The sequence below is a fragment of the Colletes gigas genome, unplaced genomic scaffold (assembly GCF_013123115.1).
Source record: "Colletes gigas isolate AHSC1104 unplaced genomic scaffold, ASM1312311v1 Colletes_gigas_Sc00001, whole genome shotgun sequence".
Lineage (NCBI taxonomy): Eukaryota > Metazoa > Arthropoda > Insecta > Hymenoptera > Colletidae > Colletes > Colletes gigas.
In genome coordinates, this window is record NW_025106630.1 from 11,200,938 (window position 1) to 11,215,519 (window position 14,582).

The 14,582-nt window shown below is 51.4% G+C and overlaps 1 protein-coding gene across 1 annotated transcript in view; it reads right to left on the bottom strand.

The window, feature by feature from the left end:
* The window catches only part of LOC122395647 (Down syndrome cell adhesion molecule-like protein Dscam2), a 65,088-nt gene that overhangs the window by 20,763 nt on the left and 29,743 nt on the right, over positions 1 to 14,582 (bottom strand). Inside the window, exons 8-10 of the mRNA XM_043393411.1 lie at positions 5,023 to 5,459; positions 4,673 to 4,929; positions 4,264 to 4,576 (exon numbers count right to left, since the gene is read on the bottom strand). Of these exons, the coding sequence (XP_043249346.1) occupies positions 4,264 to 4,576; positions 4,673 to 4,929; positions 5,023 to 5,459 (1,007 nt within the window). The remainder of the gene's footprint in view (positions 1 to 4,263; positions 4,577 to 4,672; positions 4,930 to 5,022; positions 5,460 to 14,582) is intronic.

The following is a 14,582-nucleotide window of genomic DNA, read 5'->3' on the forward strand; positions in this document are numbered from 1 at the left end:
CCGCGTGTCTTGCGGCTACAGAGTCTATCGTCAGGGTGCTGATCCGTTTACTACTTCTGGTCACGACGATGTCAGGAGTGTCGTAACTGTGGTCGCCGGACACGAGTCCGACATCGATAGGCCGACCGTTCAGTGACCACACGATCCTCACCGGCAGGTCGCCTTTGATCACGGCGCACTGAACGGTGGCCATCTCTCCGGCGTTGGCGGCCTCGTCACCGAACACGAAAGGCGCCAACTGCGGCGCGACTGCAAGATCGAAAACAACTTTGAATCGCGATCGTCGCGAGAATTGGAGCTACCAGAGAGGGGACGCGCCTCCTCGAGCTTGTTCGTCGGATGGCGGGGATTACGAGTGACCATGGAGCGAATCAAGAGACGGCTGCTTACGGGATCGGGATACTCAGGCGTGGAACAACGTTATTTAAAAAACTGTAAAGAAAAAGCAATACGGAAAACGTGAAGAACAAACACGGGCCATCGTCTCGCTGCATTCGCGGGATGGACCGTGTCCTTACCTGCCGTCGTCACCGACGATAATCTTACCTTCCCCGTCTACTACGCGCTAAACCGACGATCGCGCAGCTCGATCATCGGCGCGACGACGGCAGTCGCCTTCGATTAACATTATATGAAGGTTACTGCGATAAATACTATGAAGATTACTGCGAAAAACAAGATGTTACGAGAGAGAATACTGAAATCAGACAAAGCGATTGAAAAACGCACCGACCGACCTCCCGAGGCAGTACCCCCGAAAAACCCTCCAAAAATAATCCCCCGTCCGACGAGGATCCATTAACGAAATCTCTATATCTTTTCAGAGTTGGCGAGGTTATACCGGGAATATCGAGACCACGATTATAATTATTTCTGAGGAGGACTTCGAAACGTAGGAAGCAAGAATCGGGAAGCGCAGGTCTCCATAATGGAGCCGAACCGTCCCACATCCGCCGAGAGGTATCTTCCCGTGATCGATGGCTGCCTTCCCGGGACGTCGGTACGTTTTTTGTTCGTTACCAGCACGCGGTACAATCGCAAATTAATATAAATTCGTGTACGAGGGGGTACCGTTGACCGAGAGTACAGCGATGTGACTGTCAGATCCAGCGGCATTGGTCGCGATGCACTTGTATCTTCCGGCGTGCCTCGCCGCCACGCTGTCGATGCTCAAGAAGCTGACCCTGCTAGTGGTTAGGATATTTACGTCCGGTCTGCCCGAGTCTATCGGGGTGTCGTCGAACGTCCACGCCAGGGCCAGCGGGAAGTCGCCCTTGACGATCGTGCAAGAAACCGACAGCATCTCGCCGGAGTTGAGGGGTTCGTCGCCGAAAGAGAACTGGAGGATCTGTGGCGCGACTGCGCGATCGAACCACGAGACGGGAAACGACGGAACGTGAAAAAGAACGAACAGAAACTGATCGAGAAAGGGTTGGTTCGAGAACCTGAAGCGGACGGAGGAGCCTCCGGTCGCAGCCGCGCGCGATCACAGATCCGAGCGTCGATCGTACCAAAGGATCGTCGGTCCTACGCGTGGATAGATCTTGGAGGACCGTCGAGAGATAGGCGGAACAATGCATGGGGGGGGGAAAGAGAATCGCCAAAGGTCTAGGAAGATGAGAGGATACGCGCAATGGCGAGGGCGACAGTTAGATAACTTGTACGCAAGTACCGTTTACGGTTAGCCGAGCGGAGTGCGTCGTGGCACCGGCGCGATTCGACGCGGAACAAGTATAGTCCCCGGCGTGCCTAGCCGCGACCGACTCGATAGTCAGGACGCTGTTTTTCTTGTTCGTGCTCGCTATGACGACGTCGGATCCATGGCGGCTGTCGATCGGAGCCCCGTTAAACGCCCACGAGATCTCGAGGGGCTGATCGCCCTTGGTCACCGTGCAAGTCACGGAGATCAGCTCGGCCCAGCTGGCGGGCTCGTCCCCGAACGTGAATGGCAGTATTTGCGGGGCGACTGGAAACAACGACTAGAAGAGTCGAGGCGACGCTACTATCGATCCTAGGTACGCCGATCCTGGCGGGTGATCCGCGATGGGGTTGGTATGGCGGCGATGAATGAGACTGACGCGCGACAGGAGAGGAAGGGTTACGTGGGAGGAACGATCGGCAGAAGCGAAAACAGGAATCGTGGAGGAGGGAACGGAGGAAGGAGAACGAAAAGGGAATCGTACCGTTGACCGTTAGGGTTGCTGATCGACTGACGGAACCGGCAAGATTCGATGCGGAGCAGGCATACTCTCCGGCGTGTCTTGCTGAGACGCCGTCGATGCTAAGGGTGCTCAGATGTTTGCTGATTTTCGTGATCGTGATACTAGCGTCTTTCGACGTGTCGATCGGCACACCGTTGAACGCCCACGATATGTCCATGGGCATGTCGCCTTTCAAGATCGAGCAGGGCACGGACACGGAGTCTCCCGAGTTGGCGACATCGGCATTGAAAGCGATCGGCAGAAGCTGCGGGCCGACTGAAGTCATCGTACGTTAGAGTATCGTCGTCCATTCTAGCGCGCACCATCGACGACGTATGTATCGAACGGATCGACGGAAACGTTAGAGTTCTCGATGCAGGACGTCGGGGACCAGGATGTTCAAGAGGGATTCGCTACTGTGCTCTTTGCCAGGGATTGTGCATAAACGCAACGAAACGAAATTAACGTAAAATAAAGGCGATAAACTGTACTCCATAGGAACGGATCATAGTCCCAAACCATTGACGGTGAGCGTGGTCGAGTGGGACGCCGTTCCAGCCGCGTTTTGAGCGGTGCAAACGTACTCTCCCGCGTGTCTCGCGGTGATGACTGAGATCATGAGCATGCTAACGCGATCCGCGACCTTCGTCACAATTACGCCGGAGGAACCGCCCATCTCTTCTCCGGGATAGCTCCAACGTATGTTCAATGGCAGATCACCGGACGATACGGAACATTGCAGATTAGCGAACTCTCCGGCGTTCATGGGTAGCTTCTTGAACGAGAACTCCTCTATCATGGGCGGCACTGAGGGTGGAGGAGCGATGTATGGTTTGGTGTCGGGTCGCGAGCGCATGTATGTATGTACGTGAACATGAACGGTGTCGTAACGTCGTGTGGTCCTGCGAAAGTCGACGGGCTGGCTGCGTCGTGATAAAAAATTCCCGCCGAAAATAGCTCCGAAACGATTTCATCGCGCGCGAAAAGGTACTCCCAAGACGCGCAGCCAACCCATTGGCCGGCAATATGTACAGCGACGCGATACTCTGTCGAGCAGCGGTTGCTACAAATGTGGTGGACGCGCGAAGAGAGAACAATTCTGACAAGAATGCACCAGATTTCTTACGGTCGATCGTCGGCCACCGCCATACCAACTTCCAACGTTCCAAACGGAAGCGCTCGTGCCTCGTTTTCGAGACGCTTTCGCGCTACCGTGATCAACTTGTTCGTGAAATCTGCAACGGGCTCGTCGTCCGTGTGCGTGTCCGCGTCCGTGTCCGTGTCCGTTTTCCGTTCGCGGTTTTCCGATTTACGCGAGTCTACGTACTGTTCGCGCGACCCACGGTTCGACCGTGGTATTCGACAGGATGTAACCCCGGCCCTATCGACACCGTCGAAAGGAGCCAAGTTTCGCTGAAAGAATCGTTACAGCTGTAATTGAACGTCGAACGCTAATCGTGTAACGTTCGTCGGATCGTCGAACACCTGGGATACCTGTAAATAATGGTTCACGGAATGCTCCGTCAACGATTTCGCACGCGATCGTCTACTCGTCGAACACATATTTTTCAAACGGCCTAAAACTCGGCGAAAAGAACTTTGGATTACTCGAAATCCAATTTTCCAATTCGATGCTAAGAAATTTTGTAGAAAAGTTTGCTTTCGATTAGATCAATTTTCCGTTTACGATTTCGCGAGATCGATATAATCGATAAACGTCTGCCGACACCGATCTTTATGAACCTTTGCAGGCTTGTCTAGCAGCGAAAATTAAGGGACGCATATTTCCTTCTAACCATGGAAACTCAAACTTAATAGTTGCTGATAAAAAATGATATATCTCTTTTATGTAAACACACTATCATTAGCACCATACAAGGTGTTTCTGTATCCCCATCTATTTTCAACTCAACATTTCTTTAACTCGACCGTCTCTAATTAAAAAAATATGCCCTTTAATAATCGAATGCTCCGTAAGTCTGCAAAGTTTCGCGAAAACTGGCGTCGGGCAGTTCGCGGATGTTCCCTGTGAAAGGAGCGGAGTAAAGGAAGACAGACTTACCCATAACTTGGACTTCGAGTGTTCCTCTTGCGCTGTATCCTTGGGCGTTGCGTGCAACACAGGTGTAGGTGGCCTGATCGCTCATTCTATCGACGTTCTCGATGATAAGAGTGCCGTTGGGGAAGACCTTCTGTTTCCTGTTGATCGGTAGAACTCTGGTGTCTCGTTCCCATACAATGCTCTCGATCGGATATCCGGCGACGGGGCAAGTCACACGAAGAGTTTCACCTGCGACGATAGCTTTTTTGTCCATGTGGCGGATGAAGGGCAGACCGTAGACGTTCAGACGAGCGGAGTGTTCGGCGGATCCAACCTGTAATCACGCGAAACGTCGATCATTACCGCGTCCTTCGTTCCTCATTGTCCTCGAGGACAACAAAAAAGAGACCCGAGAACGCAGCTTCCTTACCTTTGACGCGGCGATACATTTGTAGAGTCCACCATCGTTGGTGTGAATGCTGGAGATGTTCAGGTGAGAAACCACGTCGCCATTCACCGTAACGTACTGTCCTACTTGAAGCCTCTCGGTGTTGGATAGCCGTTTGCCATCGAGTTCCCAGGTAATTTCAGGAGTTGGGTTTCCACTGGCGACACACTTCAAGAACATGCTCGGTCCGGGTTGAAGAGTCTCCTCGGCGAAGGCCTGACGGATCTGCGGGGGTTCGACTGCGGACGTGGAAACGTTTCTTCTTAATTAATTAGGCCCCCCAGTCTGACAAAAGCCAGAAGCCACGAGCGTTTTTGCGATATTGGACTTACATCTGCCGCCTAGTTTGAGCTCAGCCGTTGCCTGGGCGCTTTCCTGGTCGTTTCTGACGAAGCACTGATACATTCCCTTGTCCTCCTTCTTCACGCTCTCGATCCTGAGCACGGGTTCCTCCAGTCCAAGGGGTTTGCCGTCCTTCAGCCACGAGATCGTCTTAATGGGGTTTCCTCTAACGTTGCAGGTGAAGGTGGCTGGTCTACCAAAGTCGATGGTCTGGGTGCTGGGCTCGATTTCTGCTGCCAACGGGGCTGTCACTGTCAACACGGTCTCCACGCTCTCACCGCCCACAGAGTTGTTCACGATGCACAGGTATTTGCCGGAATCCTCGACACGAGCCTCACGGATGATCAGTGTACCGCTGACCTGGCGAACGCGATCGTTCAGCTGCACCGGTTGACGACGAGACGAGCCTTCGATGAACTTGTACCATCTGAAACGACAGAACGAAGGGGATTGTTTTGCGGGTCGATCGCCGGGACGAAGACAGCTTCGTGCCGGGTACGTTAATATTGAAAATGAAAATCTCGTGTGAAATGAAGCCAATAGAAACGCGTCTTTTCGACCTGTCCTAGCCGCGAGAAACGAGGACGCGTCGAACGACGAGGCGCGACGCTCTCGATAGACCAGTTTCTCTTCGCTTCGCTCTCCACACTGGTTTCGTTTCTTTATTTCGCGTGCGGGGTGTTATTAAAAACGTGGGACCTTTTCTGGGACCGATTCGTCCAGCAAATATTAATTGGAAAGCCCTTCGACCGCTTCGAATGTACGCGACTTCCGGCGCGTGCTTCGATCGATGCACAAACTTTAATACATTATTTCACTGGGTATATATTACTGGATTCACTGTAATTTGGTTGGCATTTTGACTTTAAACCTGCAGAATAAACACTGGCCCGACCAAAATTGTCAATCTTGGATAAAGAGAAGAGAGGAGAATGAAAAGCAAACACACCAGCGGGACGATGACCCCGATGCGGTGCATCGTTTGCTTTCATGCAACGCGGATTCTATCTGTGGTATTTTCCTGGCCATAATCCGTTATAAATCTCGAACACGTTGACCGAAACCATGCGCCTTGCATCACTGACCAACCATCGTGTTTCTCTAAAGCTAAGTGCAATACGACTACTAGATAAATTGATCGTACATTAATTCTGTTATTATTAAAAGATTGAAACAAATTTTATGGTTAAAACCAGTGCAAAAATGTATTGAAAACCACGTAGGTTCGTTCGAAGTAGAGCCATCGGTAACACGACGCGTGTAACTGTGCATCGATGTGTGTTTTTCGCGCACCAGTGCGTACGTGTGCGCTCGGCTGGCTTGAGATTCAAACAGCGCGCGCCGGAAGTCACACCTGAAAAATTGAAGCACTCGCAGGATCCGGATAACATGTAAAAACGGCCACGACGTGATTTCCGAACGAATAACTAAATTGTGCATTTTCAAATCTCGATATTCTTGAAAACTAAGCCGGAACTTGTTCTTAATTTTTTGTGATTAATCGTTTACAGGTTATTCGGTGTAAAATGGCAAAATGGCAAAGGGCTTTTCGATTCGTACTGACGCGACGAAACGGTCCTGAAAGAAGGTCCCACATTTTCAGCGACACGCTGTACAATGTATATGCAGGGCTTTGGGCGTCTCTGGGCGCGGGCTTCTGTCTACTGCCGGCTCATTAGCGCGTGTCTCGCAAAACTTAATCAGAAGGAAGGAGAGTTTCAGCGCAGCTGGAACATACAGCGGTCGTAAAAGCAGAGCAGGTCAGGAGAGGTGGGAGGGAGGAGGCTGGCAGCGGCAACTTCGTCATGAGCGGAAACAAAAAGTGCGCGAGCACGCGTACACAGACGGACGAGTCGAACAGTACCTGAGGGGAGAAAGCGAGTGAGTCGTCTCCTCGATTCGAGACACCGATGAAACTTAACGAAAAGAAACGAACGACCGAAATCAAGAAAAGGATCGCTCGAACGATCGACGAAAGGTAAGCTCGCGTTAAACGAAAATAAACTTCCGTTTCCAATCGTGGGTAAGACGAATGGTCCCGTAAACGTTGCAAAAGTTTGGAACGGAGGGTGGTGAGCGAGCGATAGGTGCGACTTACACGAAAATTAACAAATATTCCTGGTGAGTGAGAGAGATAGAAGGTTGCTGGGGGAGAGTGAAAAACACGAACGGATGAACGGAGACACGAAGGCGGCGAGGACTTACCAGCCAGATATCGTGGGACTTATTGGAGGTGTGCAGGTGCAGGGCAACATTGTTCGCCCCAATGATCGGGTGACACCCTCTCGGACCACCCGGATCAGCACCGAGGCTACCGGAGGAGAAGAGGGCCCGCATCCTTTTCGGAGTCGCGCTTCCGTCACCTATCTCGGGGTTGCGCCACGGGGCTCCAGTTGGCACTGAAAACCAACACGTCCGATTGGCCCCGGATACGGGATAGACACTTTCCTGTTCCTTTTCATCTTAATCAGTCGTTCGTTTACCCTCTTCCCTGCCCTATTGCTCGTAACTCTAACTAGATGCTTCAGAGCCGCGATCGACGTTCAAACTTAAATCGAGACGATAACATATCGCGGGAAAAACGTCTGTACTCGCGGCGATTCAAATTTCCCCTAACTCGTTACTCTTCTATAATCTATGAGCGTCGTGATCTTGGATCGACGCTATCCATGCCTAGCCCACATTTTCCCTTGCCGTTTCGTTCGAGGCTACGCCCTCTTTTGCGTTCCCCTATCTTCGTATATTCGGCAATTTACTTTTCGTTCTTCCCGTTTTGCCTTTCATTTTTCTCGTCTCTTCGTCCCTGTCAAACGTCCAACTTCTCGGATTTTGCGGTACCGCCTCCCGACACGGGGTAGAGGGTAAGGATGGAACGCTTCGAAAATAGGATCCGTGCTCTGCGGAGCAAGACAAACGACCAAACAAAAGAAAAAAAAGAGAGAAGCTATACGGAACTTTTGTGTACCTAGAGATCGGGGCAGGAAAGCCTTGTGCCGCACACGCCAGCGCCAGAGACTCGCCCTCTACCCCGCGGTACTTATTAAGGCCGTCTCCAGTCCCTTTTGGGGCAGTACGACCGGACGGTTCTGCAACGATACCATTTATTGCCCAGAATACTCGTCAATTTTCCCTTTTAATTTATCCAGAATTAGAGTCGGGTTTATAGACCGTTGCAAAGATTCCTTCGCGAGAAAGGGGCTCCCAGTATGCATTTTTTGTCGGACTATCGAGACTGCCTGAAAGATCAGAAGACTAATGAACCTAGGAGAAGGTGAAAAGACATTTTGCACTGTGATTATTGCACGTCCGGGAGCCCCTTGTCGCGAAAGGTGAAATACAGAATTACGTACCTCTGGTTCCATCCCGTTGGTCATCATCCTGAGTCGAGCACATTAAATCATCGCATGCCACTTACCTGGGAACAATTTCGCCGCTCCTGGGGCGATCGGGTCCATAGGAAGGTACAGATATCAACTGATTCGACTCATCGACGACGACGACGACGACAACGAGGGTACTTAGGAATGACGGGCGAACGAGGGGGGTTGTCTACCTTGTCAGGGGCACGGGGAATCCCTGGAGCGCGTGATTCAACGCGACATCCTGACCTCTAGCAGCCAAAACCACTTCCCTTTCGAATTTCTTGCCCGACGACCGGGGCGCAATCTTGGTCGTACCCTCTGAAACGCGATCATTGTGTCTCGAGAACAAACGGGCCCGTTAAAGTCGCGGTACCTTGTCACTGGGACAGGAAATCCCTGAGTCGAGCAGTCCATAGCCACCACCATCGTCCTCGAAACGTCCACGAGTTTCCCACCCTCGTAACGTTCGCCGGCAATACGTGGCGCGACATTGCCCGTCGGTTCTGTGAACAGGACCCGAGCGCAACGCAACGCCTGGCTAATGATATTCAAGGCGGAGATGAGCCGGAAAACGATCGAATACCCGTACCAGGATCGCCACCGCCCGAGGCAACCTTCGACCCCTTTGTTTCTCTATCCTACCTGAACGTGGGCGCCGGGAAACCTTGAACGGGACACGGCAGGCCCACCATTAGATCAACTAGTACGTCCCTCTTCAGTCCATTGACATCCTTGTCCCGCACGTTTGGACGTACGCTACCCCGTGGCTCTGCAATACCGTAAAATTCCGGGATGGGGAAACGTTTTGTCGTCGTTGTCGAATACGTCGTCGATGGGGCACGCGACGTCACATCGAGGAAAAGAGACGCGAAGACGAACGACCGGCCGACGGGGACTAATAGCTCATCAGCCCACTACACTTTCCGTACAAAGTTTAACTCCGGTTGGTAAATTGGACGCGAACGACAGTTCTCGTTACAGGGATAACGAATTTCTTGATTCTCGCGCTGGAAAACTTCCTTCCAAAGACATAATTAATTTTCGAGTAGCGTTTCCTCTAAAAGTGCAACTTTTTACATCTGTCATAGACACGAGCGACGCAGCCTGGGAGGAAACATATTCGTTCCTCTATAACGCGGCACGCAAAGGGTTAAAGAGTATCTACTTTGAAGCGAAAGCCGGCAGTGACTGTACCACAAATAAAAATGCAGATACATTCAATTCTCTCTTTACACGGTAAATACGTTCCCCAAAGAACACCGCGCGAAAAAGAACCGTGTATAGAGAGACACATGTATAAATAGAGAATTTATTCCGCGTCTTTCAAAAGAATTATTTGTAAAGGGAGAAGATCCAATAGCTTGTGCAAAAACTGTTTTTGTGAACTCCTGTGTAACCGCAACGAATCGAGATATCAAAAGACTACAGGAACAACTTTTTATCACGATCTCTGTAACTTTAGATATGAAGTCTAGAATCAAATGAACTTTTTCAGCTTGTTAGCCAAGAAATCCTTTATTATAATAAAATAATCGTTCACGAGCAAGTTACCGGACCGGGTGAAAATTTTCCACAGAAAGTGTGGTGGGTTTGATAGACTGTAAGCCAAAATAGGAAGCACGTCGCGACGCTCTCGCACGTTGCTCACCTGTATAGAGGCGGAGGACTGGCCTGAGCCTCGCAGAGCAACGTCGAAGCTTGGCCCTGGACAGTGGTCAAGCCGTCCAATTTCGATCGAGGCGGCAACCGAGGAGGACTACCACCGACCGGCTCTAGAAACCAAAACGAAGGAATGGTTCACGCGTCGACCGTCGGTCTGTCGATCGAATATCTTCGCGTGACTCTCGGTGTCGTTGCGTGCGGAACAAGATGTTTAACGCGGTCAGGCGAGTGAGACCGTTCCGGGCGCGCGGTCCATCGAGCCGCGGACGAAGAAACGACGATGATAATTGCGGGATGCATCGGAAGAGCGTTTTCCGTTGCTCGTCGAAGCGTACCTGAAGATCGGCAATGGATGCGCTTGGGCCTGACACAGCAAGGCCAGCGACTTTTCCGCCGGTAGCGAGAGGACTGTTATTTTAGCCGTGGGTGGTACTTTGGGCGCCGCGCCGCTCACCGGCTCTGGATAGAGAAACGACAACTCGACTGTACCCTGTCCACGCGAACGTTCCGCGATAAATACCTAAAAGCTGGAAGAGGGTGACCCTGCGCCGGGCAGAGCATCGTTACGGGTGTCCCGACCTGGCTGCCGAGAACATCGTACTTGGCAGTGGACGCGACTCTAGGCTTGGCACCGTTCACAGGCTCTACAGAATCGCCAAATTATTGGTACGCCTCGAATCGACGGACAACTGACCTAAACATGGGAGCAGGGAACGCCTGGGCGTCGCAGAGCAAGCTGGTCTCAGCTTCGTTCGCCACCTCGAAGGAATCGCTTTTCGCAGACTTTGGGAACTTCGGGGACACCCGACCCGCCGGCTCTGACATTCACAAGATGCATGGTGTTATAGTAATAGGTTTCGTTCGCGCGTACTTGCCCTGCGAGATGAACGCGCCACCGCCATTTTTGGATCTCGCGATTTCCCGGGGAATTGCACGCAAGAATCGATCGCTTTTGATAGTATTTAACCGAGAGAGAAGCTAGTTTAACCATCGTAGTACCCTGTAGTTACCTGTGAGTCGGGGTCGGCGAGGCCTGAGCGGAACAGGTGAGCGCGACGGAGGTTCTCGCGGCTCTGACGTAGGTGACGCTTTTCGCGTCGCTCTGAAAAGCGGGCGCCTTGGATCCCACCGGTTCTACGTCCAATGAAAAAAACACGCGAAAGAAGAAGGTCTAGGTAAATGAACCGTTCCTCTGTGATTTACCTGAACGACGGAACTGGGAACCCTTGCGCGGGGCAAAGAAGCGTCGACGGGCGTCCCGCGGCACGCGCGAACGAGTTGACGCGATCGTCGCTCGAGAATTTCGGCCCCTTCGCTCCCAATGGCTCTGACAACGTAACAATTACGCGTATTGCTCGGAGCAGCTCTCGACAAACGTTAAATTGGTACAGAGGAGCTCCTCCGAACGGAAAGATTCGCTCGCTCGATGCGGTAAATGGGATTAAAGACGATCGATATTGGGGAACGGTCGTCGTCTGGAGTACCTGAACGCTGGTACCGGGTGACCCTGCGCTTGGCACTGCAACGCGAATCCCATCGAGCTTTTGGTCTTCTGCCATCGTTTTGCGTCGCCGGACACGGAGGGCGCCTTACTTCCTACCGGTTCTTCGCCGCAGAAAAAGAAACAAACTTCGAGCTAGAATTCCGAGGGAAAGATTCGCGAGAGGCAAAGCTGGACCGTTCGCGAGTTTACCTGAACGTTGGAACAGGGTAAGCCTGCCCTTGGCAGAGTATCACGATGTGCGTACCGGTGCGCCTCTCCATCAGGCTTCCCTTTTCCCCGAGAATCGAGGGTGCTTTGCTACCGACCGGTTCTATCGAGCAAAGAAACGAGCGGTTCTTGAGACTACGGTCACAGACGAGGCATACGAGTAGACCTTACATCCAATGTACTTTTTCAGCCCATATTTCTGGTGCTCTAGAGCTCAACATTACATGTTGAAACATTAAAATCCTCCAATCCGTTCAGGAGCTATGATGTTTTAAAGATACGCATGAAATTTAAGGGAAAAATGTAATATATGGTCAGACAGTAGATTTTCGGTAAGGAATTTTTTTCTCGTAACTGAGCAGGATTTCGGGGGTATATGTATTCACCAAAAATGATTGTAATTGACCCCTGCAACCGAAAATAATTTTTCGAAAACAATTTGAAATTTTTTTTTTTGCCGAAAAATTTCTCCACCCCCTGTCGATTTCTCTTACAAATTTGTTTGATTCTTTACGGAAATGTTGTTTAACCTTTTTTGTAGGTATTCATGAGCTCTAGAATCACCTCCGAATTTTCAGGTCGGTAGAGCAGTAAGGTTGGGCCACAAAAGTCCATGAAATGTAAGGTCTACTCGTGTACGTCGTTTGTGCTACGGACTCCTGAGAACGTTTTACCTATAGTTGGGTACAGGATATCCCTGAGCAGGGCACGTCAGCACCACGCTAGACAGTGTACGCTGTTCTTTCCAGACGTGTTTCATTTCAACGGTCAACGCCGGGGCTTTGCTACCGATGGGCTCTGGCGGTTACAAAGAGCACAAAGTCACGCTTCGAATCCAAGGAACGTTTACCTAAAACTGGGCACGGGATAACCCTGAGCCGGGCAGAACAAGATGACGGTCGACTGGCGTCTCCTTTCTTTCCAACCGCCCTTTAAGTCACCCGTCAATGTTGGCGCTTTGCTCCCGACCGGTTCTATTCGGAACAACGGTTTAACGAACATTTTAGGGGGACGCAGATGCGACTCCAGACTGGCGAATGTTTACCTAAATGCGGGCACAGGATGTCCCTGAGCCGGGCACGACAAAGCGTAGCTGGACTTGGCCCTCTTCTTCAGCCAACCCCCTTTCAACTCGCTCGTGAATGCCGGAGCCTTCGTTCCAATCGGCTCTGCGGACGTACGCGTGGGCATGCGATCAGAATTTGTGCGTCACGGTGCGTTAAACGCTTTGTTCTCGCATTATCGTCGGACAAGACAGATTAATCTTTTCACCGATAAATTATCGTCCGACGATAAGGCGTTGATATGTTAGTAGACACGTTGGACCAAGCGAGAGTACGACCAAAGACGATACACAATATTTTTAGTCACGTTCGGTGGATAAACGGAGTGCATCGCGGCGATTAGTTGCATTCAGCTAAGAATCGTACGTTTACCTAAACGAAGGCACGGGATAGCCCTGCGCTGGACAAAATACCACGACGCTGGACGTCGATTTGGCCTCCAATATTATTCCTTTAACGATCCCCATCAACGCTGGCGCTTTGCTCCCGACTGGCTCTGATCATACGCAAAACAAAAGCTGTCAACGAGGTAATGCCCTTCGACCCGCGCGATTCTTATCGTAGGGTTGCGTAATCGCGGTGGAACAGGGGACCCCCCAATCGCAAAATGGAGCAAAGAAACGACGTTCGACGAGAGGAAGCGACGACTGTGAAAGCGACCGACGGAATAACGAGTCCGGAGAACACTTTCTCCCTGCGGTCGATGGCTGCCCGCGTCCTATCGGCGACGAGTCTTTTTAATTATTGCTTGTGGCTGTTTTACCTATAGGAGGGAACGGGATATCCTTGCGCCGGACACGGCAACACGCCGCTGGTCCCTGCTGCCTTTTCCAGCCACACGCCCTTCACGTCTCCCGTGAACGCCGGTGCTTTGCTGCCGACCGGTTCTAACAATGCACACGCGCGACGAACGGGGCGAAATTAATTGTTCCACTTTGAACGTCGGAAGCGGGAACAACGACGGGACGGGGACAACGGGGGGAAAAGAAGGCCAAGGCAGCTTAATGGAAACAAATTGGACCGATAAGTACCGTTCGGTTCTCAGCGATTGGAGAACAATGCTACACCGCCCCGGATCCAACTCGCCGCGAAGGTCTTCAAGCTCCAAGGAGCGAACGGGTTCCAAGAGTCCTCGTTTCGGGGCTAACTCTCGACGGTCTTTGTATCCAATTGTTCGAAATTACATTTCAATCGGCTAGCTTTGCGTACCGATTGAGCACGTTTACTTTCCACCCCTATTATATTTTCGATAGTGGATCAAAATTTCTTTATTACACAGCCAAGTATTGCGTATCCATTTGTCATTCGCAGTGTACCAGAATTCTGATCGATCCACTAACCGAAATAATAGATGCGGACAAGGTTTCCCATTTTAATCACCCCGGACAAGTATCTCGAAGGACAATGGAGATGCGAAAAAATGTCTCGAACAAAAGTTGTGCGATATCGAGGGTGACAGATCCAGATATTACGGGGGTTTTAAAATGGAGTACCCTTGCTATCGAAACTCCGCGACAGTGGCAATGGCAGATCCACGACCGTCGAGGGTTAAGTGCTCCGCGAAGGAAGAGGGGGAAAAACAGTTACCTAAACGAAGGCACAGGGTACCCTTGCGCGGGACAGGAGAGGACGACGCTGGTGGCCGCTTTGTTCTCCATCCAGCCACCCTTTAAATTGCCCGTCAACGTTGGCGCTTTGCTGCCGACCGGCTCTAACGAATCACACAAAGACAACAGGGGCATGCTGTGAGC